General features: G+C 31.4%; 1 protein-coding gene across 4 annotated transcripts in view; it reads left to right on the top strand.

The window, feature by feature from the left end:
* LOC143341138 (uncharacterized) overlaps nt 1–27,488 on the top strand; it is a 230,344-nt gene that overhangs the window by 56,554 nt on the left and 146,302 nt on the right. For 2 of the 4 annotated variants that reach the window (XR_013079561.1, XM_076763828.1), the window contains exon 1: nt 1,350–1,499. The exons of 1 other annotated variant lie outside the window; for it this stretch is intronic. Coding sequence is in view for 2 of the 3 variants with exons in the window: in XM_076763828.1 (XP_076619943.1) it covers nt 1,460–1,499 (40 nt within the window). In the remaining variant the exon portion in view is untranslated. Of the gene's footprint in view, nt 1–1,349; nt 1,500–27,488 lie in introns of those variants that run through there. One more of the 4 variants, XM_076763829.1, reaches the window with a different exon arrangement.

Raw genomic sequence — 27,488 nt, 5'->3', positions numbered from 1 at the left:
TGTATAATTTGTTGGTAATGGGATAATTATGTAAGTGTTAGTACATCAAGCATTCGAAATTTTGTAGTTAAACGTGTTGTCCACGAATTAAATCATCTAAATAACCGTCTGGATATAGTAATGTCCCACTGTATGCAAAGATTTTCACCCCGGGTACATGCGAATGAAGCATCTCTGGCATTGTTTATACATATACATGTATTTGTTTGACTCGAGTGACCAAAATTCAAAATACTGTCATACTGGTATTAGTCTGACAGTCACTAATGCAGACTAAAAATATATAGTGTGACTTTATAAGACTGACTCAGCTTAAGATAAAAACAATCGATTCTTGAAATAAATTCGTATCGACTTCCGGATATATGCAAATTTCTGGTCCCGATTTTTCACATATTATTTGAAACTTTTGTAGTATATAAGATACATATGCAAATAAGTTGCAATACAATAAGTGTGAAATTTGTCTCTGCAATAAAAATAAAATTGATATTTGTTTTACATAGATTGCTAATAGTTTCACTATTAGTTTTAATTTTTGTCCTGGAAAGATGGCAAGTAATTGAAAAAGTTTTGAAATTATTTTTAAGACCTGATTACATTTCGATCATAAAAAAAAATTTTGTTCAATTTACGACTAAATAGATTTTAGTGAAACTGTATATTTAAATTTTATATTCTGATTCCAAGACCTGATTAGATTTTGATTATAAAAAAATATATATTGCAATTTCTTATTTAAAACATATTTGAAGCAATGATAAAAAATATGTTTTAAATAAATCTTAAGGAGAATACAATTGAATTTTTTAAAATTAAATTTATGCATTGCATACTTCGTTTATTTTAATCCTATTTCTCAATTTCTTTTCATTACACAAATGTTTTAACGATTATATTAAATATCGTTTTATTCAAACAATTACTTTCTTCGATTAAAACAGTATGAAATGTGTCAGTAGGTATTGTGACGTATTCGTCTCTGTTGATATTATTCGTGTCGTCCGTTCCAAAAAGCAATATATGCAAATATCGTAAATCATAATTATCTCCGCGCGTGATTTCATCACATCTTGGAGCAAAATCTTCCAGTTTTTCTGACAATCGCGAAAGGAGCACTTTCGTTTTTCGTCCGTAATAGTCTGTATCCAGGATTGATGACGAAACAGCAGACAAGTTGGCAGTCCTGCGATGACGATAAAATAACGGTCGCCAAAACTTTCGCCCACGCGTTCAAGTCTCCACGCGTTTATTAAATACTCTAACGCCCGTTAGCCACGCCAGCTTCTCGACGACGAAGTATTTTTCAGTCTTTCGTCGACGCTCGTCGAACCGTTGCGCGAATATCGACCTTTTACGACGCGATGACGGAACGACCGTTTGGAATTTCGCACGTGGCTGTTGAAATTGATAAGGGACGTTTCCGGGTTAAGTATTATCGAAGAAAAGCGATACGGAAATGGATATAATGCGGTACCTTTGTTCCTCCTCGTGCATCCGTAAGTGTGAGAACATTTGTCGATTTTATTCTCACGTTTTTCATTTTGCATCGAATACAACGTTCGGATCGTGCTCGAAAATGGCGGTCAATAGAGCCAAACAAAGCAGTCTATTCGAGAAACGAACGAAAGAAAGGAAAAGAAAATTCACGGAAAGTGCTATAATTTTTTATTAACATAACGGTGGAACGTAGTAGGCGAGAAATTGTTAAATGATGAAATGATTAATCAAAATTGATATTTTTATCATTTTTGTGTGCTGTGTAAAAAAATAAATCAACGTACACACTCGTTGAGATTAGATTATAGTCTAATGATTAATTAATGGGCAGAGTATATAAATTTTTATATGAAAATGCCCTACGATTGTGAATACAATAGCGCATAATTTAAAATTTACAAACGAATGGCACTAGGAAAGATAGTGGAATTTATGAACATTGTAAGAAATTGAATTTAGTGTAATTCCTTTTGTATTAGTATTTGAAATTTGTGAATAATATTAAAATAGTTTTAAACAGTGACTTGCTTGTTAAAATACATTTTAAGACATTTTCCATGTTCCAAAGCAAATTCTTTAATTCGTTCCTTGACTTCATTAATCCCTTAGTGCCAATGTCGTTTTCGATACAGGCTAATTTTTAAGTTTTTATTTTTATTACAATATCAACCGTGTCTTTTCTTTTCGCGAATTATTTTTAATGTTACTTGTAATCACGTTCAATGCAATTTTTCAGTACAATGATAAAACAATCGAGAATCCATTTTTCACTATATTTTTATTTTGTTTTATATTTAGTAAGAAGAAATAAATATTAATCACTGAATTTAGATATGAGTACAAAGTCATCAATAAGTAGCAATTTTTATGCATATTACTGTTTATAGTTTCCAATAAAGTTAATGTAGTTTAAATATAAACATAACTACGCATTTAACAAACATATCTATAAATAAGATATGTACTTCAAAAATATAGATGCACCATGTTATTTTATATTTCCATTGAATTTAGTAATAAAATTCATTAATTTTTGCATTCATCTTATGCCAAGTATCACACACAGTGCTTCGAAATTAAAATTTTGAAATTTTCCTTGCAAGATATTTAATATACTATTTTTTAACTTCTGCCAGTTTTCTTTTGACGAATCCCAAATCAATTATGGATTTTTACAACCTATGTGCGTCATGTTGAACTTATTTATTCAAGCCATTATCAGATAAAAATTATAATAAATAAATTATAAACAGATTACAAGTCGTACAAAAGAAGGTTCAAAATTATCCGCGATTACCTTGAAATATAAATTCTCAGCGTGTAGGCTTCACATGCTGAAAAATAATCCAAATTAAATTGAAAATATTGAAATTACCAACAATTCTTCATAAAACGTATTAAAGTATCTTTCTAAGAGACTGATTACAAAATTAATTTACACTTTGTGTGACTGTCTCTAGTTCGATTTCTTTCATTTTTCTTTCGAGGAAGGTGAAATGAAATTCGTTTAAAATTTAGGTGCTGAAAATAATCCGATTTAAATTGAAAACATTGAAATTACCAACAATTCTCCATCCACCCAACGTGTTAAAGTATCTTTTTATCGAAAATATAAATTACAAAAATAATTTACACTTCGTGTGACTGTCTCTAGTTCGATTTCCTTCATTTTGCTGTTAAGAAAGGTCAAATGAAATTCGTTTAAAATTTACGTGCTGAAAAATAATCCGAATGAAATTGAAAACATTGAAATTACCAACAATTCTTCATCCACCCAATGTGTTAAAGTATCTTTCTATCGAAAATGTAAATTACAATGTTAATTTACACTTTGTGTGACTGTCTCTAGTTCGATTTCTTTCATTTTTCTTTCGAGGAAGGTGAAATGAAATTCGTTTAAAATTTAGGTGCTGAAAATAATCCGATTTAAATTGAAAACATTGAAATTACCAACAATTCTCCATCCACCCAACGTGTTAAAGTATCTTTTTATCGAAAATATAAATTACAAAAATAATTTACACTTCGTGTGACTGTCTCTAGTTCGATTTCCTTCATTTTGCTGTTAAGAAAGGTCAAATGAAATTCGTTTAAAATTTACGTGCTGAAAAATAATCCGAATGAAATTGAAAACATTGAAATTACCAACAATTCTTCATCCACCCAATGTGTTAAAGTATCTTTCTATCGAAAATGTAAATTACAAAGTTAATTTACACTTTGTGTGACTGTCTCTAGTTCGATTTCTTTCATTTTTCTTTCGAGGAAGGTGAAATGAAATTCGTTTAAAATTTAGGTGCTGAAAAATAATCCGAATGAAATTGAACACATTGAAATTACCAACAATTCTCCATCCACCGAACGCGTTAAAGTATCTTTCTATCAAAAATATAAATTACAAAGATAATTTGTATTTCCTCTGACTGTTTTTCGTTCAATTTCCTTTATTTTTCTTTTAAGAAAGGTCAAATGAAATTCGTTTAAAATTTACGTGCTGAAAATAATCCGAATGAAATTGAAAACTATTAGAAATAGGTGGTGGAATAAAAATAAAACATACAGTTCGAATACTTTTTAAACTAAACTTTGTCTTTATTTGAAACACTTGGAAGGGACACGTCTGCACCCTCTTGACTTGTGTCTCGAGAAATGAAACGCAACACGCACGTCGATGGTTTTCCTAAATGAAAGAAAACTTTCTCTTTTTGAAAGGGACAAACCAGCAAAAACATTGAAATTACTAAGAATTCTTCATCCACCCAACGCGTTAAAGTATCTTTCTATCGAAGAGATAAATTACAAAGATAATTTGTGCTTTCTTGCGTCTTTCGTTCGATTTCCTCCGTTTTTCTTTCGAGAAAGGTCGAACGAAATTCTTTTAAAATCGACGCTCACCGTACTTTGCATTCTCTACAAACGCTCGATAATAAAATTCGATGTCTTCTACGATGATACCGTATACTTGTCCCAAGTGCATCGCTTCCGCGATCATCTTGTGCCAAGTGTCACTGATATCGACGGTAACGGGTGACCAACGGGGAACAAATTGACATGCGGCTAGTTGCTCCGCATAACTGTGGCTCTGAGACCGCAGCATTCTTCCAACGGATTATCATTATCGGCCTTCGCGATACTCAATGAATATCCAATGACTCGACGTTACGTGGCAGCCAGAGTGGTACCCACGCAACTATCTATACGTGATCGTCCTGGAGCGTTTCTTCGATCGTAGCGATCGAAACGATGAAAAATTACCGTTCAACTAATCGTATCGCGATGACGTTCGAGTATGCAACGATCCGTTAATACGTCTTTGAAAAAGAAACGTTCGTTGTTTATTATCCAACGTTCGATTCAATGCGTCCAATCTTCGTCCACGGTCGTAGCGATGAAAATTAGGTGATTTTCTACATTTTATATAAATTACTCATTTTATTAAATTTCGAATTAAAATTTGCATTATAACGTTTTTACAAAGCGAATGACACCATTTTGACGGAATATCGTATACAGAATATTCGACGACCCCTGAAAAAAATTATAATGAGAGATTCTAGAGGCCAAAATAAGACAAAAATCAGGAATACCAATTTGTTGACGGAGGCTTCGTTAAAAAGTTATTAACGTTTAAAGTTCAGCCCGTACTGAATTTTTTTCTCGAAAATGCGCAGGATTTCGGGGGTATGTCTATTCACCAAATATGATTGTAATTGATCCCCGCAACAGAAAATAATTTTTCCAGAACAATTTGAAAATTTGTTTTTTGTCAAAAAATTTAGGCACCTACTCCACGTCGATTTTTCTTAAAACTTAGTTTTTCATTTCTAATAAATTTGGTTGGCGCTGTACAGAAGAGTTGTTTAATACTTTTTTGTAAGTATCCACGAACTCTAGTTCCCCCCAAAATTTCAATGAAATATATTCACTATTGTAAGATTTATGGCTGTTTGAAAATTGGTCCATTTTTATGGGGTTTTTCTCATTTTGCGCGTTCAAGGACCAACTTTTCAAATATTTTTGTAATTTCTACATATTCTGCATGTTGTTTGCATTTTGAAACATTAAAATCGTCCTATCCGTTCAGGAATTATGATGTTTCAAAGATTCACATGAGAGCCATTTCAGGCCATACATTATATTTTCGTTTAGGAATTTTTTTCTCGAAAATGGGGTAGAATTTCGGGGGTATGTGTAATGACCAAAAATGATTATAATTGACCCCTGCAACCAAATATAATTTTGTTAGAACGGTTTGAAAAAATTTTTTTTTTTTTGTGGAAAAATTTCACACCCTCTCGAATTTTTTTCTCGAAAGTGGATAAGATTTCGGGGGTATGTCTATTGACCAAAAATGATTATAATTGACCCCCGCAACCAAAAATAATTTTTTCAGAATGATTTGAATTTTTTTAATATAATTTTTTAATAACTTTTTAACGAAGCCTCAGTCAAGAAAATGGTATTCTTGGTTTTCGTCTTATTTTGGCCTCTAGAATCTCCCATTCAAATTTGTCCTACAGATGGCCGAACACCTTGTATATAGATTTGTAAAGATATGCTTCACTCGAGATTCCCTAAAATAAACATGGCAGTCGAAAAAAAGACACACTAGAGACAGAAATTATCTTGTTAGCAATTTATCTTTTCAGTATAAAGATAATTTAAGAACTTAAATTTTAAAGCACAGTTTGTGACATTTGGCACAAGATAATCACAGAAGCTAATGAATTTTATCGCGAAGTATTTATAAGAGATATGGTACACGGTGCACAAAGACGTTTCATTGAAGGTTTTTCAAAAGAAAAATGCACACGAGGTGTACAAACTATCTTCTATTTTAAAATTTTAATTTTGCCTCGCAGTGTGGCATTTGGCACAAGATGGGCGCAGAATTCAGAATTTTAATAAAACATGATCCACATTTAAGTCGAAATTCCTCGTAAAAGAAATGAAGTTTGAAGAAAAACGAACACGATGCGTGTAAAGTGTCGTGTATATAATTTATCACTTCGATGCAAAGAAAGTTTGAGAATTAAAAGTTTAATGCATGCTGTATGAGACTTGGCACAAAATGATTACGGAAGCAATTCGCTCGAGACAAGCGTCGACGTCATCGCAGTAGCTATTCTATTACAAAACGTTCGCAATAGATAAAAACAGGATCGCAAATTACGCTTCGAAGCTATGTATTAAAAATTCTGTAAAACGACTGTAAAAGAAATTTGAAATAAAAACTTGTAGACATGGAAATTATCTGTTGCTCGATTCCAGTATTTAATAAAAAAAAGATTTCGAAGATTGAATTTTTAAACCCATTGCGTGATATTTGCTCGGTATAATTTTTGAGAAAATTGTTTCGTGTACAATTTGATCGTAAAACGTATGTGTGCTGTGATATTATAGTTTTTTTTCCAAGCGACTGAGTGTTGAATTCGAACTTTGAGGGTATCAGTACAAAAATAAAATACTTCCGTGTGTCGTAACCGGTTACTGTAAATAAATCTTTGAAAGTAGTGGTACAAACGCTGCTTAAAGCAATTAATTCAGTACGATATATAAATTATCAGTAATTAACGAAATACTGCATATTTAATATAGAAATATTTGTGCCAAACTGGATATTCTTTTCGACTTTGTAGTGTTCTGATATATTTCGAAAAATCAACAAAAATGAAAATTTACCCATTTTACAACATACAACAGATTTTCTATTTAGAATTCTTAATTTACAAACATTAATAAAAAAGCACAAAAATGTATGATTTTCATTTTTGTTATTTTTATAGAACACAATTTATACAATTTCGAAATAACGTAGCTACGATTCTATCGTGGTGAATGATTAAATAAGCTCGAATAACTGTACATTTTGATATTAAAAAAAAGAAATGAGACATATGTAAGTATTGGCACAGCATAACTACTAAACAAATTAATTTGAAGGAAAAACTTCTTCACATATTCATTTACTATCTACTTTAGTTTATTACGTAACAAAAGCAATAATATATATATACATTGATTCACAAAACAATAACAAGAATGTATTTATTATTAAAGAAACGAGTACAACCTTAAAGCTAAAAAATTGATTAAAATATTAAAATCGTTTTAGTAACCACAATTTAGGAGATCTTTTCTCTTGGAAATATCTGTTTGGACCGTCGAGAATTTTTCGAGTTTAAAAATTTCAATCTGTTCCGTATGCATTCATGGCGTTCAAAGACATTAAGGCACGCGGTTGGTTGAAAGTGGATATGTTATACATGGCTTGGCAAGATCCTTCGTTCTGCGATTGTAAAGTTCAAAACTCACGTTTCCCTCGTGCCGAGACAGCTTATTTCATCACGAGGTAAAAGCTATAGTCTGCAAAGGTGTCACCGGCACCGTTATGAGAGCAGACAGCTTTACGACGTTGGAGCAAAAGGCAGTCCAATCTTCTCAAAAGTCGTTAACACAGTCGGAACGACAGGGTAAAAAGTATTTCGAAGGATGTTTTGTAAACCATCGTGGAAATTTCTTAGATCTTCGAGCCAATTCATAACGAGGCGTTTATTTGCCTAAAGCGACGCGACAACTCGATTAATTATAAATTAATTACTTTTCGTTCCGATTTTCCAAGCTTTATTTTCGATTTCCTCCTAATTTTTGATATTTTCGCTAACGTAGTTCGTACGAATTCTGCAATCTTGTTTTTGTTAAAATTACGAGAAAAAAATTACTTTTCATTTAAGAAAACAGGGTTTACGAGCCTTGAAAGAATAGTTTATTGATAACGTGACACGTTTTTATAATTCTCGCTATTACCGTTTACATTGTTCTAAAGAAATATTTGTATGCTTTTTTTAACTAAATTGATAATGAACAAAAATTGAAAAAATTTAGTGGACTTACAATTAACGATTGTGACGTGTGGATTCACTTAAAAAAATATGTATACATAAATATTTCAGTAAACTATACCTTATAGGCCTGTTTAGGTTTACAAAGTACATCTGTGTATTAATGCATTAAAGATCAACAAATTCATAGAAAAATAAATCAATCAAAATAAAATCTAGTATCGTTTATTTTTAATGGATGTAAATTATTTTCTATAGATACATTTTAACGTTGTTGGTTCGTGTGAACTGGCTGGAACTATCTGTTCAGGAATAATAAATCATTATATGTATGTAATTACTGTAGATGTGAGTGAAAATTATTAAACCTTGTTTGGGAATTATTTTTTAACCATACATAAGAGATTATAGAATTTTCAGTTCCCAAGCATATTTCGAGAGAATTTTACTAATTTTCATACACACCTACACTAACTTTATTCATATATTTTTATCATTCCTAGACAGATAGTTCCAGTGAGTTCACAAAAACCAACTACATCACAGGGAATTTAATAATTTACGATAATATTAAAACACAATGTAGATTCTTTTTTAATTGTTATTTATTGCACATCTGTTAAATAATACATCACCGTGATTTTTGCAGTGATTACATAGTGTATCATAATAAAATTCGTAGAGTAAATGAAATTGACTGAGAAAAAGCTACGATTATAAATATTTAAAGAAAGAACAGGTTTATTTTGCTACCAAACTCCAGAGGTTAGTTGGTGGAATTTTTAAGTAAAGTAAACTTTTAACTGCAGAAGGAATGAAATACAGTAATAACACAACAGAATGCGTTGTAACCTGTTCTAGGAAATTACTGCTGCATTTTTAGTTCCTATTTTACATTCTGCTTTTACATCCTTCATAATTTAAAACTTTTCTCGTTATGCTTCTCCATTATCTTTTTATTACTTTCTGACTTTGTCATGGTGTTTCTGCTGGTTTACACAATGTGTACTCTAAAATACCTTCCTGAAAATCTTTTACAAAATTTGTGAATCAAGAAGCACAATCTGCAAAAAACTTATATGTATTTCTAGAACATTTGTTTAAATAATTAACTAATCCTAGTACGAATAAAAGGTGAAAATATTTCTTTGAAAAAATGAAAATGGTAAATGGTGACTGCTGTAGTTTCAAAAACGAGCTGCGTTAAATTTAAATTTTATTAACCAAAATCTGAAAATATTCCAAATTAGAAAAGTCAAATTACTGAGTATAACATTCATTTTGTCAAATAAGTATAATTAGTTGGATTCGAGTGGCATTTTTTTCTGAAAGTTTGAAATCACAAGTGTGAATCCCTAAAACCGTTTTATGTTATTCACTGTATGATACAAAATATAATTTTTTCTATAGGATACTAATTTAACTATGCTACAAGATAGTTGAAAATAGAAACGTTCTTAAACTAATTTTGAACATTTCAATTTTATACCCTTATATACTTGAAAGTATTTCAGTGAATTTTTACAGAATTTTTTACATGTTCAATACACATGCAAACCACGTCAAACCTGAAATATCATGACGGTGCGACAGTCCAAAAAACCAGTGTGCCATTCGAGGGTTAAAAATGATCGAACTCAGTTATTCAGCCAGAAATTGTCACGTTTCGATAAACACGAACCAAGCTACATAATTAGAGTCGAATAAACCAACAAACAGAATTGATTGCCAAACAGAAAAACTTTGAATGCAACGATCAAGTATAAACCAGCCCGGGACAAAGGAGGATAAATTCGATCGTGAGTCGGTCGCTGATTACAAAATTATTACCATCGGCGAGGTCTCGGTCACCGACTGAACAAACTGCTTCGAAATCGACGAGGATCGACGATCGATTTGTTGTCGGTGCCATTTCTCATCAAACTTTCCAAGCAGCGCTCAGCACACGGTGACGTAATCCGGTTAATTGACACAGTTTTTGATACGAGCGAGATACGTGTTCGTCAGTGGGTCAACGCTCGTTTCTTATTAGCGGCAATTAACACCCGTGCATAAACGTTTACCAATGACGTCAGTGTTGTCGTACGCGGAATAATTTACAATGATTTCGTCGACGCAGTCGCGATCGGATCGATCGAGAACCGTTCGTCTCGAAGCGTCAGAAAATAAGGCTGGTGTTCTCGAGACCAGCGATGGTTTCCTTCGACTTTTTTTTTCTTGCGGTTTTACCGCGTAACTGGAAGTGACGTTATCCACGATTAATTATTCATACGGCGAGCGTGCAAGGATACGACGAAACAGTTCAAATTTACGGTGCCGCGTATGCTTCACGGAAATCGACAGTGGAAAGGAAAGTAACTTTTTCCTTCGTTGATGCCGCCTCGGTTACCGTCGTGAAAGTGCTCGATAGAAGCGGTTGGTCACTGATAGTCCGCGGTAATTAAACGACTTAGTGGCTCGTAATGTTGGACATATTAACCGTGATAATAGTGATTTATCATTGGGCGATACGCGTTGGTCGAGTAAATGGTGCTCGAAATAACAAAGTGATACGCAGTTCATTGAGTAGAAATGCTCCAATAAAATAGGAAGGTTAAAGGGGTATTCCCATTTGCAATCGACGATTTTAGAACGATATTTGATATTAAGTATTTTTACGGTAGAACTCCATTTATACGAACCCAACCAGCCAAGATTGTAATAGGAGTCAATTCATTATCTTCAAACTTTTCGATTACTAGTTTTAAAACTCTTGTTTGGATCTAATTTTTCGTTTAATTGTAAAGCATTCGATTGTAAAGTACAATATGTGCATCGTTTTTATGTATTTCTATTTATTGTCACTATGATTGCGATGTTCGTTATTTTATATTCGTTGTTTTTTAATTTTTTAAATCTCTTCGATATTTTAGGTTTTGTCGAAAGAGTAAAGACATCTCTTTTACGATTTGAATTACTATTAGTATGGTATATATTTTATCATTATTATAATAGACGTACATCGACAACGATGACAACATAGCATAAATGTGTTTGTAAATTTGTCCACATTTTGGTGTGTAGTAAATGTTCATATAACTGGCGTTAGTCGAGTAAATGGTTCTCGAAATAACAAAGTGATACGCAGTTCATTGAGTAGAAATGCTCTAATAAAATGGGAAGGTTAAAGGGGTATTCCCATTTGCAATCGACGATTTTAGAACGATATTTGATATTAAGTATTTTTACGGTAGAACTCCATTTATACGAACCCAACCAGCCAAGATTGTAATAGGAGTCAATTCATTATCTTCAAACTTTTCGATTACTAGTTTTAAAACTCTTGTTTGGATCTAATTTTTCGCTTAATTGTAAAGCATTCGATTGTAAAGTACAATATGTGCATCGTTTTTATGTATTTCTATTTATTGTCACTATGATTGCGATGTTCGTTATTTTATATTCGTTGTTTTTTAATTTTTTAAATCTCTTCGATATTTTAGGTTTTGTCGAAAGAGTAAAGACATCTCTTTTACGATTTGAATTACTATTAGTATGGTATATATTTTATCATTATTATAATAGACGTACATCGACAACGATGACAACATAGCATAAATGTGTTTGTAAATTTGTCCACATTTTGGTGTGTAGTAAATGTTCATATAACTGGCGTTAGTCGAGTAAATGGTTCTCGAAATAACAAAGTGATACGCAGTTCATTGAGTAGAAATGCTCTAATAAAATGGGAAGGTTAAAGGAGTATTCCCCATTTGCAATCGACGATTTTAGAGCGATATTTGATATTAAGTATTTTTACGGTAGAACTCCATTTATACGATTCCAACCAGCCAAGATTGTAATAGAAGTCAATTCATTATCTTCAAACTTTTCGATTACTAGTTTTAAAACTCTTGTTTGGATTTAATTTTTCGTTTAATTGCAAAGCTTTCGATTGTAAAGCTGCTGTATATGTGTGCATTGTTTTTATTTATTTCCATTTATTGTCACTACGTTTGTGAAGTTCGTTATTTTACATTCGTTGTTTATTATTTTTTTAAATCTCTTCGATCTCTGTGGTATTTCAAGTTTTGAGAAAGAGTAAAAACATTTCTTTTACGATTTGAATTACTATTAGAAACCATATTCACAAATTACAAATTAAATACTGTTATATTGTGGTATATATTTTACCATTATTACAATAGACGTACGTCAACAACGATGACAACATAGCACAAATGTGTTTGTTTGTAAATTTGTCTACATTTTTGTGTGTAGTAAATATTCATATAACTGGAGTGACACTTGGTAATAATTCAAATAACAAATAAATACAGTTCTACTGTATGAATCAATAATACTGAAATTTTCCATACATGTTTGCTCCTTATTCTAGATAACACAGTTAAATTTTTATAATATTATTTAAATAACTGCATGCAATCTGCGGTATTTAAATGCTACGATTTGTGTTGTTATATACACTCGAAGTAAAGAAATCGGAAACGATTTTAATTTATGTACCAGTCGCTATAATCTAAAACGCAATGAAGCAAACAAAATGAAAGTCGTGTAAAGTCACAAGTTATACAATTGTAAATATTATTGTAAATATTCATATAATTTTGATTAGAACGATAAAGGACGATAAAGGCATCTATTTCATACGTGTATAAAATTTGAAGACAATTTATCAATCCATGACAATCATTCAAAACAATAGACTACAGAAAACATGTAAAAACTTGAAGAATAAGAAAGATTATTGCATAAGAATTATGCTGTGTTATCTTGAAGAATGATTAAACACATAAGAAAAATTTAAAAATCCTTGCTCTATAATTGTATAATAATTCTTTATATTAAAAATCGGTTAAAATCGATTCTCCAAATGGAAATAACCTTGTAAAGCAGGTATTTCTTTAATATAAACAAGACATTTTATTTGAGCAATGAATAACCAATAAGACCAATTTATTACAGCAACTAGTCGATGGAACTGTTAAATTTTGATTCGTACATTTTTAAATATTTTATTCTGTAATTAAAATTTTTATTTCCATTTGATAAGTAATGAATAAAGAGCTGTTTATTTATTATTAGTCATTCGAAATATTTATTAAAAATTGTATCCATTTCTAAATATTAAATTAGTAAATAAACTCTAACGAAGCAAAAGTGATTCTTTAATGGTCACCTGAAATTACAATTATAAATATATATAAATAGAAACAAAATTAAATTAATTTGAAACACTTCCGATAAATATGATAAAATTTTTGAACTGCAAAAGGTCGAACTACAAAATCGATATATATAAATAAAGTATGTATAAATCGCCAATTATTTTATTGCTCATTATTTACTCAAAAAATCAAATTAAATACTTAACTTATCCGAGTTGGAACTACACTAATCGCAGATTAGTAGCGTTAGTTCGTAAACTTCAATGAACGAAGTAAGATTTGCAACGGTTGATTGTATCGAATATAATTAAAGTTTAAAATATAATTGACTCTATAAGAAGATGAATTAGTTACTTAGAGCAACAATTTATATTGGATAAAATTATTGACAACTTATATTTATGGAATGCAACATCCCGGGAGATTGTCTTTTAGGAATGGAGAAATTAAAAGCTACAAGCGTCGAGACAACGTGCATAGTCCGCAGTTGGATTTTTAATTGAAACGCAAGGAAACGAAATTCGAGGCGCACAGAGACAATGGCGAATGACAATCCCTTTCTTGTACTTGCAGGATGCGGGTTCATACGGGCACAGATATGGATTCGGTGTTACAATTAGGTCAAGGCGTTTCATCATATGTACCAGACGCCATCGTATCCCAAATCATTGAGATCAAACTTGTCAGTAAACTCAGTCACTTTCAAATATATTCTTTGGTAATATCAATCGACTCTTAATTATTAACAAAAAAAGAGGGCTTTTATTAACTTCAATTTATTTTTATAAATGTATTTAATTCATAAGCATTTGTTCTATCCGGAATTTACATTATCTAGCATCGTGCATGACGCCATCTTAGTTTTTACGTGAAATGTAGACTCCTTACAATTCTGGGATTAATATTCAGGAGTCACTCGACATTACCGAGAAAAATACATCATTTAGACACTGATTCCTTACATTTATATGAGGAAAACAGAAAAAGAAATTTTAATTCCCATTAAACTAAGCTGCTACAAATTATTCGTCTCATTCTTCATATTTAATATTTTTTTAAAATGCATATATCACATTTTAAGAGCTATTTTTTCACTATAAGAAGAAATAGCGAAATTATTTAAGCTCGTTGTCATATCCAAATTTAAACGAATTGAAATTGTCGTTTAAATCTTGTTCAAATTATTCTGATTGAATATTGCTCTGTCTAGACATAATGCAAATAATGCTACAGAAAATGGAAATGAGACATATCAGTGAAGTTGAACGAGATAATTTATTAATTTATTAGAGTTTCTACGATACTGGATCGTACTTACGTACTAATATAGAAAATCGCAGAATTGGTTACCTTTTTTTGAAGAAATAATGATGGATGCTTTGAACTAAAATTTTGCTTTATCAGCAAACTTTTCCGGAGAGTTTGTAATTTATGCTAACTTATGAATTTCCAGCAAGATTAAATGTAATTTTTACCATATTGTATGTTTAATAGGATTAAAATGATCATCACAAATTATTTAAGTTATATTATATTATAGAAAAGTGGAAAAGACAACAATTATAACAAATTGCATGGATATTTATAGAAATTATTAGAATTTGAAGTCGTCTAAAAATTTTTTCCCTGTATTTTAAGACCATTATGTTGTAGGATACGCGATTCAATATATTTAAAGGATTGTTTAATAAATTAATAATATTATGTAGAAAGTAAACATTAATTAAAAATCTAGTTAATATACTATAGAAAATTTCCTAGATACTGCATTAAATATACAGTATATTATTAATTTCTGTTATTTAGTTATTTCTACAGAAAAGTATAATCCAGATCCTGCAACTATAGTAATTTTCGAGTACAGTTCATTGTATGGAAAGACAACTATCTTAGAAACAATCCGTAAAGCTTAATTATTTTAATGTACACGTATATTAATAACATTAATACAGTAATCATTGAATATTCACGTGAATGAATGTTCAAAATGAACGACATTCACCCATGTTAAACAGTGAACTTACTTTCATTAATGAATATGAACTGAACACATTACAGTACACATTTACTGCTCACTGTTACATTCACCAACCTCAAACTTATGCAATAACATACATACCACTCAATTTTTTGGTATTGCTTTACTTTATGGTTTAGTTTCCATTTTGATTTATAGCTTTTATGTTAATTGGCCTCCACATTCATAATTTCCATGTCACTCCAACTAAATTATGATATTAATTATATCACAGTTGGGCATTATTAGAATAATTTTGAATAAGTCGTTATCTAGATAAATTATGCGTGCCACAAATAAAAGTATATTAAAAAAAAATCATCGTCAGCAATGAAGCTCACTTTTGTAACGATGGCTTTGTCCATAAACAAAATTGTCGAATTTGGAGAGATGCTAATTCTCAGTCAATAGTAACTGTCTGTTGGAGTCATTGGCCATCATTTTTCTTTAGAATGAAGAGAGTGTGACTAACTTTTCTTTGGCGCGAATTGTATTGGATTTGATTTATCTGAGATGTAGTTTCAACAAGATAGTGCCACATGCCACGCTTCTGCTGAACTATCGCTTTATTGAGATCGAAGTTCAATGGTAAGATTATTTTGAGGAATGCAACTGTCAAACTGACCATCAAGGCCTTAAGTCTCTGGACGCCATTAGACATTTTCTTGTGGAGTTAAGTTTCTTGTTTATTCTAACAAACCACAAACTATTAACGATCTCGAAGCAAACGTCATCAGAGTCATCGAAAACGCAATTATAGTGTGACCATTTATTATACAGTACTGGACATAAGTATTGGCACAAATGCTTATGACTACTAAACAAATTGATTTGAAGGAAAAATTTTTTGACATATTCATTTATTATCTACTTTAGTTTATTACGTAACAGAAGCAATAATATACATTGATTCACAAAACAATAACAAAAATGTATTTATTGAACACTTTATGGGTGGAGAAAAGTATTGGCACATGATGCTAAATGTAGTATATCCGCATTTGTTTGAAAAATTTCTAATCGTCATTTTAAAATGTAGGTAGGGGACTCCTCGATTCTCATTTTTAACGAATATAACGGATATCCTTTTAAAAGGATATAAGATAATTTTGTTGTCCGATAGTAATATAAAATGTAATTTATTCGGGTCTAATAAACCATACATCAAAATTACAAAGGTAGTGAAGAAGAGATGTTTTATAAAACTGTTTTTATAGTAATACACAAGCACGGGAATTCCCCGCGACCGACTGGCGAGTTCTACTTTGGGGTTCCTCTACGGTCGACCAGTACTTCAACGTAAAGCACCACCGTGCGGCCATAAGCGTGCCACAAATATAAATACAATAATTTTCTTCTAATTAGAATAGTTTTCGAAAAAATCGCTGGCCAGTAGTAGATTCTTTTAGAAGAATGGAACATATCGAGCGGGATTTTGCAAAAAAGTTAGTTGATTCAATGCCCAAACCATTAAAGTAAGTCCTTAAAAGGAAAGGAGGACCAACTAAATATTAATACTTCATTCAAAGTCATTTTTAAATGTATTTATTCAAGTCTGTCAATACTTTCGTCCACCCATAAAATGTTCAATAAATACATTTTTGCTATTGTTTTGTGAGTCAATCTATATACAGAATGTTCGACTACCCATGGGAAAAATTTTAATAGGGGATTCTAGAGGCCAAAATAAGACGAAAATCAAGAATACCAATTTGTTGATGGAAGCTTCGTTAAAAAGTTATTAACAATTAAATTAAAAAATTTCAAATCGTTATGGAAAAATTATTTTCAGTTGCGGGGGTCAATTACAATCATTTTTGGTGAATTGACATACCCCCGAAATCCTACCCACTTTCTAGAAAAAAATTCGAGAATGTGTGAAATTTTTCGTCAAAATTAAAAAATTTCAAATCGTTCTAAAAAAATTATTTTTGATTGCAGGGATCAATTATAATCATTTTTGGTCAATAGACATACCCACGAAATCCTAACCATTTTCGAGAAAAAAATTCCTTACCGAAAATATAATTTCAGGCCAGAAATGCTTCCCTAAAATTCATGCGAATCTTTAAAACACCATAACTTCTGAACGGATTAGACGATTTTAATGTTTAAAAAAGCAAACTACGCGTATTTTGATGAAGAATATGTACAAATCGCAAAAATATTCGAAAAGTTGGTCCTTGACCCCGCAAAATGAGAAAAACCCCATAAAAATGGTCCAATTGTCAAACAGCCATAACTCCTACAATTGTGAATATATTTCAATGAAACTTTTTTATGAAGTAGAGCTCATGAGTATCTACAAAAAAGTATTACACAACTTTTTTGTAGGGCGTCAAATAAAATTACTAAAAATCAAAAACGAATTTTTAAGAACAATCGACAGGGGGTAGGTGCCTAAATTTTTCGACGAAAAAAAAAAATTTCAAATCGTTCTGGAAAAATTATTTTCGGTTGCGGAAGTCAATTACAATCATTTTTGGTAAATTGACATACCCCCGAAATCCTACCCACTTTCTAGAAAAAAATTCGGGAAGGTATGAAATTTTTCGACAAAAAAAAAAATTTCAAATCGTTTTGGAAAAATTATTTTCAGTGGCGGGGGTCAATTACAATAATTTTTGTTAAATAGACATACCCCCGAAATCTTGCGCATTTTCGAGAAAAAAATTCAATACGGGCGGAACTTTAAACGTTAATAACTTTTTAACGAAGCTTCCATCAACAAATTGGTATTCTTGATTTTCGTCTTAATTTGGCCTCTAGAATCCCCCATTAAAATTTTTCCCATAGGTGGTCGAACACCCTGTATATTATTGCTTTTGTTACGTAATAAAGTAAAATAAATAATAAATGAACATGTCAAAAAGTTTTTCCTTCAAATTAATTTCTTTAGTAATTTGTACCACCACAACCATGCTACGCCAATACTAATGTGCAGCACTCTATATCTTTATCGTCAGATTATCATTCGTAATTTTCAAATTTCTATGAATAAATTAATGTATTTATATTATTGCATCTGTTATGTAATATACTAAAATAGATAATAGACGAACATGTCGAAATGTTTTTCCTTCAAATCAATTCGTTTAGTAGTTATAAACATTTGTACCACCACAACCGTGCTGTGCCAATACTGATGCCCAGCACTGTACCTCTTTATGGTCAAATCATCTCTCATAGTTTTCATTTTATTTCAATTTATAGTCGTATCGTTCTTATTGGAAAACTCGTTATATGGCCGCCGCTGTTTGACAATGTTTGACACAGGTTTGGCGCGTTCCTTGAAAAATGTCGGATCAAAAGGATCCGCCGGGTGATTCAAATCGCACGACTTACGGAGAATTGTAACAAACTGCATCATTAAGGTTCATTACTCGGTAAAAAAAGCAGCGACCGCCGTGCGAACGCGAACGACGAACGACGCGTGACGGGTTCGCGAGCGGAATATTCGTCGGGCAAAAAGCGGGAACACGCAATGTAACAAGGCGTCCATGTTGCGTTCCCCGCGGTCTCGTAATTTCGCCGGAACAATATAAAGACGGGCAAAAAGAGTCTCGCCGTCTGCCGGGTGCCGGCTCTGACAGATACGAGTTTATTTACAGAAACGGTTTTAGTACGACGACAAGCGCGTCAGGTACACGTCGTGCACCGCGTCCGGTCCTCCGCATATAGAACATCCGCTGCTGCGCGCGCACGCTGCCTCGACGTACTGCACTTTTATGCGTTCGCTGTTCGCGCGCGTCTGTGTTCCACGGAGTTACGATCCCAGCGATAGCGGAGTCGTACACACAAATGGGCAAAATTTTATACCAACGACACAGACCGTTTGTTTTAACGTTGAACATCTGGAACAATGGCGACCAAACCTTGTCACGATACGAGCCACGTATCGTCCATCAAAAATACTCGAGAACCGCATCCTCTGTTGGAACGATTCCTTTTAACACATACAGTCAGCCACAGAATTATTGGAGCAAGTATACGGGGTGTCCAAGCTATTACTAGCGATTTTTTCGAAAACTATTCTAATTAGAAGAAAATTATTATATTTATTATATTGTAGGATTTAACGAAGAGAATTTATTTGAGGAAACTGAAGCGCACACACAAACTTTTTACATAAATTAATACTTGGCAACACAAATTAGAATCGCGTTAATTTGCAATACAAATTACAATGGCGTCTGTCTTTCACAATCACTCGTTTCATACTCCTTGTTGTCTCGCTGTCCCTGGTTACCCATTCCTTTACGAACAAAACACTTCCAACCCTTTTGCACATAAATTAACATTCGTAAAACTATAGCGCGGTACAAATATTCAATAGAAATTTTTAGAGTTAAATCGATATTATATATTAATACAAATTCCATATAATACAAATTATGTAAATCATGTCAACTAGAATAAATGACAGACGATCAATTATCATTACGGTAGACAAAAAAAAACTTTGGTTCCTAATGAAATTACTTCACTTGATACAATTACGCGGCACGGATTATAAATTCATTTCCTAACAGAAAGCTCCTACGATATGTTATATTATGTAGTTCCAATTATTATGTGCAACAATATCGTATTTCATATATGTAAGATAGTCGAATCAATGCTGAAAAGTTCAACACGGGTAATTAGGCCATCAACCAAAAAAAAGTAAATTTACAAAGTGTTTTAATAATTATATATTCTCGAAAAAGTATATACTATGTTATAAATTGTTTTTCTTTGGTCTCAAAAAATATTGTTATACTTCTGTATTATTTAGTTAGAAGTGAGTGTGAAGACGTATTCTGGAAGAAAAATAGACGCCTTCTTTCGCAAATATACAGGGTGTTCACGCTACTACTAGTCAGTGATTTTTTCGAAAACTATTTTAATTACAAAAAAATGAAACAGAAAAAAGTTTTACTATTTTTTATGACCAGCAGGACAGTGTATATCAATCTTGCATATTTATATTATTTTTTGTGAAACGAAGGCGACCCACAATTTTTTAAATGGACTGTCAAATATGCAGTTAACGTGTTAATTAAAATACCAATTATTTTGTGCAAAACTGTCGTATTTCCTAGATATTAGATAGTCGAATTAATGCTAAAAAGATTAATGCAGATAATTAAGTAGAAAGGCTATTCTATGAACAACAAAAAAGTAAATTTGCAAAGTGTGTCGATAATTGTATGAAAAAGTACATGGTATGCTATAGATTGTTCTTCTTTGTTTTAAAAAAATATTATTATATTTCTGTATTATTTAGTTAAAAGTGAGTGTGAAGACGTATTCTGGAAGACAAATAGACGCCTTCTTTCGCAAAAAACTACTAGTCAGTGATTTTTTTGAAATCTATTTTAATTAAAAGAAAACGAAAAAGAAACAAATTTTAGTTTCTTACGACCAATAGAACAGTTTATATTAATTTTGCATATTCTCATTATTTTTCGAGAAATGATGATCCTCAATTTTTTAAATGGAGTGTCATATTTTTCTATGTCATCTGAAATCGTTTGCCAAGATGAGTTCATTCGTGAACTATATGATGACCTTCGAAATCATAGAAGATCGAGAATGAAAACAAAATTTTGAATATTTCAGATTTTGTATATTTTACACATAATATTGTGTTTATAAAAACTGTTTATGAGTAAGATTACAAAAGATGTTCAATATGATTTCCTTATATACGAAAACACATGCTTGTATTTTAGTTTTTAAATCATTTATATCTGTGGAACTAAGTCATATCAAGAATTCGTAAATACAATATTATGCAGTATTCAAAATTTTTCTTTCATTCTTGATGTTCTATGACCTCGAAAATCATCACATAATACACGAATGAATTCGTCTTGACAAACACTTTCAGCTGACATAAAAAGATATATGGCATTCCATTTAAAAAATTGTGGGTCGCCTTCATTTCTCGAAAAGCAATGTAAATATTCAAGCTTGATATTCACTGTCCTATTGGTCATAAGAAACCATGAAACTTTTTCCCCTTTCATTCTTTTCTAATTAGAATAATTTTCTTTCAAATCTAAATCAAATCTAATCTTTTCTTCCAGAATACGTGCTTCACACTCCCAGCTAATTAAATAATACAGAAGTGTAACAATATTTTTTAAAAACAAGGAAGAAGAATCTATAGCATACCATATACTTTTTCGAGCTCATAAAATTTATAAATTTTATTTTTTGTGATTCATGGAAATTTTCTGCTTAATTACATGTATTGATCTTTTTAGCATTGATTCGACTATCTAATATGTATGAAATACGATAGTGCTGCACAAAATAATTAGAACTACTTTAATTAACACGTTGACTGCCTTACCACCTTTATTCCAAACATTTTTAATGAACCAACTCTAGTATTTATAAACTTTTAAATAATCTTACTGTCTTTGAGAACATTATAAAATGGTGGGTGCACCATCGAACTAGTAATTACTTCTTCTATTTACATTAAAAGTTGGACAAATGTTGAATGCATCTTTAGATGTAAAAAAACAATTTAAAATATAGTGATTATATATAGAATAACAATAACAATAATAATCCCGGTAAAAACGGAAAAATTGCGGAAAATAACTGAAAAGAAAGAAACTAAACGATTGATTCATCATGCGTGGAAATAACTTACACTTATCAAGACTCAGTAGAATTTTTTAAACAAACCAGCTGTCAAAAATCTAAAAATGGATTTAAAAAGACAAATAAAAACTGACTCAACGTAATAGCTATCGTTTTATTATTGTTTGTCTTAATCTCAGAAGAAATTGTCAAAAATCACCAAAAATTTATCTCAAAAAATTTCAACACCCTCTTTTATTCGCCAACCATGTGCAATATAATATTTTGAATTGCTTCTGGTGTATTTTCTTACATAATGGAATGCATCGAAACAATTTAAAATTAAATGTCTATTCTATTTTAGCCAATTTTTCCCTCCTTTTGTTCTTTTTTTTATTATTTTCTATTATTATTATTTATTATTACAAAAATCACCAAAAATGTATCTCAACAAATTCAACATCCTCTTTTATTCGCCAACCACGTGCAATATAATATTTTCAATTGCTTCTGGTGTATTTTCTTACATAATGGAATGCATCGAAACAATTTAAAATTAAATGTCTATTCTATTTTAGCCAATTTTTCCCTGCTTTTGTTCCTTGTTTTATTATTTTTTATTATTATTATTTATTATTACAAAAATCACCAAAAATGTATCTCAACAAATTCAACATCCTCTTTTATTCGCCAACCATGTGCAATATAATATTTTCAATTGCTTCTGTTAGAGAAATGGAGTAACTTATTTCTCAGGCACTGGATGGATGTCTGGTCATCGCCTGCTGAGAAGCAATAAATGTTTGAGTTCGTCGCATTACATCGTCAACTGTAAAACGGAACAGTTCTGTGCAGCCATTTTTACTTTTACATAAATTTCCTTTTTGTTCGTTTATTGTATCTGAGTTTATTATTTCGTGTCCCGACCTCATCAACAGCTTCTAGTGTATTTTCTTACATAATGGAATGTATCGAAACAATTTAAAATTAAACGTCTATTCTATTTTAGCCAATTTTTCCCTCCTTTCGTCCTTTTTTTTATTATTAGTATTGTATTTTTACGAGTATTGGGCGAACATAAAATTTGGCAGGAATCGTTTTGCACACCCTGTATAACCGTGTACGTTCCTCGTTGTGAAACTGTCGCAGTGTGCGACGTAAGCACGTGCGTGCAGGCTGTGCCACAGCAGTCAAACTGAGAACTTGTGGAAGATTCGTCAGACGTAATCGGTTCCACCCAATACGGTAACCACCTAATAAGGATTCATTGGACGTCGTCATTGACGAAGACCAAGCGACAAGCGTTGCTATATCGAGATATTTCACCTCGATAGTACTCTCGATTGCCTTTTTAGCGATTCGAGTTTTACAGAAGGACAGACGCCGGGTGATTTATATGAGAGCCACTTTTAATAATCGTTGCAAAGGTCTGATCTTTTTGCGTCTGCCTTTTTCGGCACACATTTGCAACATTATTCTGTATATCATTTTCTAATACAATAGAAATGTTAGAAAATTTGGCAAAATTATCATAAAAAATATTAATAACAAGGAATTGAGAAATATTGAGAAATATTTTACAATTTATAATAGAAAACGAACGTCAATTCATATTTATATAATTATCTATTCATTTAAATTAAATATAGCCATATGCACACTTTTTTCTGGTAACATGACATTTTCTAATTTATTAAAATGTAATGTAATTTTGCAATGATTGTTATATAGTTTTGTTTTATTAATGTAGTGGTAATTTATAAAAATTAATTTGATGATGCTTTCTATAGTATTTAATGTTGGATTATATGATATTATTTACATTGTTCAAAAATTATTGAGAAAATATAATAAATCAGATGCATCACTATTGTAGTAGCAATTTATAAAAATTAATTTGATGATGCTTTCTATGGTATTTAATGTTGGATTATATGATATTATTTACATTGTTCAAAAATTATTGAGAAAATATAATAAATCAGATGCATCACTATTATAGTAGTAATTTATAAAAATTAATTTGATGATGCTTTCTATAGTATTTAATGTTGGATTATATGATATTATTTACATTGTTCAAAAATTATTGAGAAAATATAATAAATCAGATAGATGACTATTGTATATGCAATTCCTAGTACAATTCTACAAAAAATCAAAAGGATTCTGCGTAAATTAAAAATTGTTATTTTCTATTATAACGGAAATAATTTTTCTCTAAACTTAGAACTACAAATAAACAGCCGAAAACTATGACGTACATTTATATTCCATGAAACTATCATAGAATCTATCAAGCAATTTTATACCTAACACAGACTCTTTTCTCCGAAAGCATTAGAGATAACAAACAAAATTTGTTATGTAATATTAGGGTATAAAAGGACCTTTTACCATAATGATAATATAAAGTGAATTTATTAATCTATTGATATTAAATGAATACTAAAAGAAAATTGTCGACTTGTTAGTAAAAATAAAAACATGAAACACTGACACCTGTTCGAAGAGATATTGAAAAATGAATGAATAAACGTTTCTTATCATTACTACGCCTCAAAAATAGTTAACACTAAAGACAGAGTCAAATTTAAAAAACATTATTGTATAATTCACATTTATAATATTAAAAAATATATTTACACAATTTCGATGGACTTTATCGAAACATTTTAAATAAAAACGAGGTTCTCTGTTCGATATTTTTATGTATACAGGGTGTTCGGCCAAACCTAGGAAAAATTATAACGGAAGATTCCAGAGGCCAAAATAAGACGAAAATCAAGAATATCAATTTATTTAAAAATTAAATTAACAAATTTTAAATCATTCTGGAAAAATTATTTTCGGTTGCGGGGATCAATTACAATAATTTTTGGTGAATAGACATACCCCCGAAATCCTATCCATTTACGAGAAAAAAATTCGAGAATGTGTGAAATTTTTCGGCGAAAAAAAAAAATTTCAAATCGTTCTAAAAAAATTATTTTCAGTTGCGGGGGTAAATTACAAATACTTTTGGTCAATACACACACCCCCGAATTCCTACGCACTTTCGAGAAAAAAATTCCTAATCAAAAATGTAATTTATGGCCAGAAATGTTGTTCGAAAATTTCATGCGAATCTTTAAAATGTCATAACTTCTGAACGGATTGAAGGATTTTAATTTTCAAAAACGCAAACGACGCGTATTTTAATCAAGAATATGTAGAAATCGCAAAAATATTCGAAAAGTTGATCCTTGACCCCGCAAAACAAGAAAAACCCCATGAAAATGGTTCAATTTTCAAACCGCAATTACTCCTACAATAGTGAATATATTTGATTGAAATTTTGGGGAGAAGTAGAGTTCGTGGATATCTACAAAAAAGTATTACACAACTTTTCTGTAGAGCGTCAAACATAATTACTAAAAATAAAAAACGAATTTTTAAGAAAAATCGATAGGGGGTAGGTGCCTAAATTTTTCGACGAAAAAAAAAATTTCAAATCGTTATGGAAAAATTATTTTCTGTTACGGGGGTCAATTACAATCATTTTTGGTGTACAAACATACCCTCAAAATCCTGCGCATTTTCGAGAAAAAAATTCAGTTCGAGCGGAACTTTAAACGTTAATAACTTTTTAACGAAGCCTTCATCAACAAATTGATATTCTTGATTTTCGTCTTATTTTAGCCTCTAGAATCCTCCATTAAAATTTTTTCCATGTGTGACCGAACACTCTGTATACAAACCTGTTTTCTTTACACGCTGAAAATCCACTGTCGTTCGTACAAAGACGTAGTTAAAGATTATACAAGTCATACGATTGATCGCCATCGATGCCAGAACAGACAAAAACAACGAATGATTTATTACAATTACATCCCATGCTAGTTATAGAGCGAGCTTTATCTCTAATAATTTCGTTTACATAACAGACGAATAAACAACGCGTCCACGTTATCGCAAATATTACCTTCCACGGTATTATCTTAAAAATCCTAATAAATAATCGCGGCGAGAAACGTTGCGAGATTCTGGGCAAGGTAGTAAAAGTCGCGTGTGTTCGGAGATAAAATCGTAGACGTTCTTATCGGGCGAACAGTATTCAACGAAATCGTAAATCCACGAACGACTGAACTCGTGTGTTCGATTTCCGTTCGCAGCGCGCGGCATGGAAGAGCCGAAAGCGATAACGAAAGCGAGAAGGCAGCTCTATTATATCAGCCGTTATCGCATCGCGTAACACTTGCTCGTGCGAACGATTTGCAAAGCCGCGGTAACAGACGGTTCGTTCCCCGGCGTCTGCACGGCGACCGTTTCTTCTCCTCGAGGTTCCCTTTCGCCAGCTAGCTCTTTACTTTTTGCCACGACGCAGCCGTCTCCTTTTCCAGTTCTACGCACGAGACGATTTAAAAGCGTCACAGCGTCTACAAGCTGGGACTCGAACCCTAACCAAAACCCGGTTTGGTTCTCAGTATCGTAGAGTAACCGGGTTAACCAATACACGAAGAATTTATTGACCCGGTTAGCTCAATCTTTTCATTTATTATTTATTTTAGAGAGGGATATTTTGTAAGAGTGGATTCACAGCAGTATTAGGTCGTCCCATAAGTTCGTGTCGTTTGGTATTCTGAAATTGACGAGCATCAAATTTGTGATTTAACAGTAGATTTACGGAAGCCGTCAATTTAATGCATGTCAGATTCCATATTTAAAATTGCAGAACATGTAAATATTATTTTTTAACAACTTATGTTGAATTTGATTGATGCAATGGCATGAATAGATATTCTAATTAAAAGAAAAATCGTATTTTAAGGTAATCGTCAACATGAGAGGTATCAATAAATATACGTGCTATCAATGCCCGTAAATCTAGTGTTAATAGAACACAAACAAAATTTGTCAGTTCAGGGGATTTCTGAAATTTTAAACATACGAATATTAACAATTCACAGAAATTTGGAAACTATGAAAGATAATCTGACGATAAAGATATACAGTGCTGGACATAAGTATTGACACAGCATGATTGTGTGGTACAAATGCTTATAACTACTAAAGAAATTGATTTGAAGGAAAAACATTTTGACATGTTCATTTATTATTTATTTTAGAGAGGGATATTTTGTAAGAGTGGATTCACAGTAGTACCACGTCGTCCCATAAGTTCGTGTTGTTTGGTATTCTGAAATTGACAAGCATCAAATTTACAATTTAATAGAACACAAACAAAATTTGTCAGATCAGGGGATTTCTGAAATTTTAAACATACGAATATTAACAATTCACAGAAATTTGAAAACTATGAAAGATAATCTGACGATAAAGATATACAGTGCTGGACATAAGTATTGGCAAAGCATGGTTGTGGTGGTATAAATATTT

This window comes from Colletes latitarsis, chromosome 4, assembly GCF_051014445.1.
Source record: "Colletes latitarsis isolate SP2378_abdomen chromosome 4, iyColLati1, whole genome shotgun sequence".
Taxonomy (NCBI): Eukaryota; Metazoa; Arthropoda; class Insecta; order Hymenoptera; family Colletidae; genus Colletes; species Colletes latitarsis.
The sequence above is the reverse complement of the archived record's forward strand: the minus strand, read 5'-3'. Positions and strand labels throughout refer to the sequence as shown.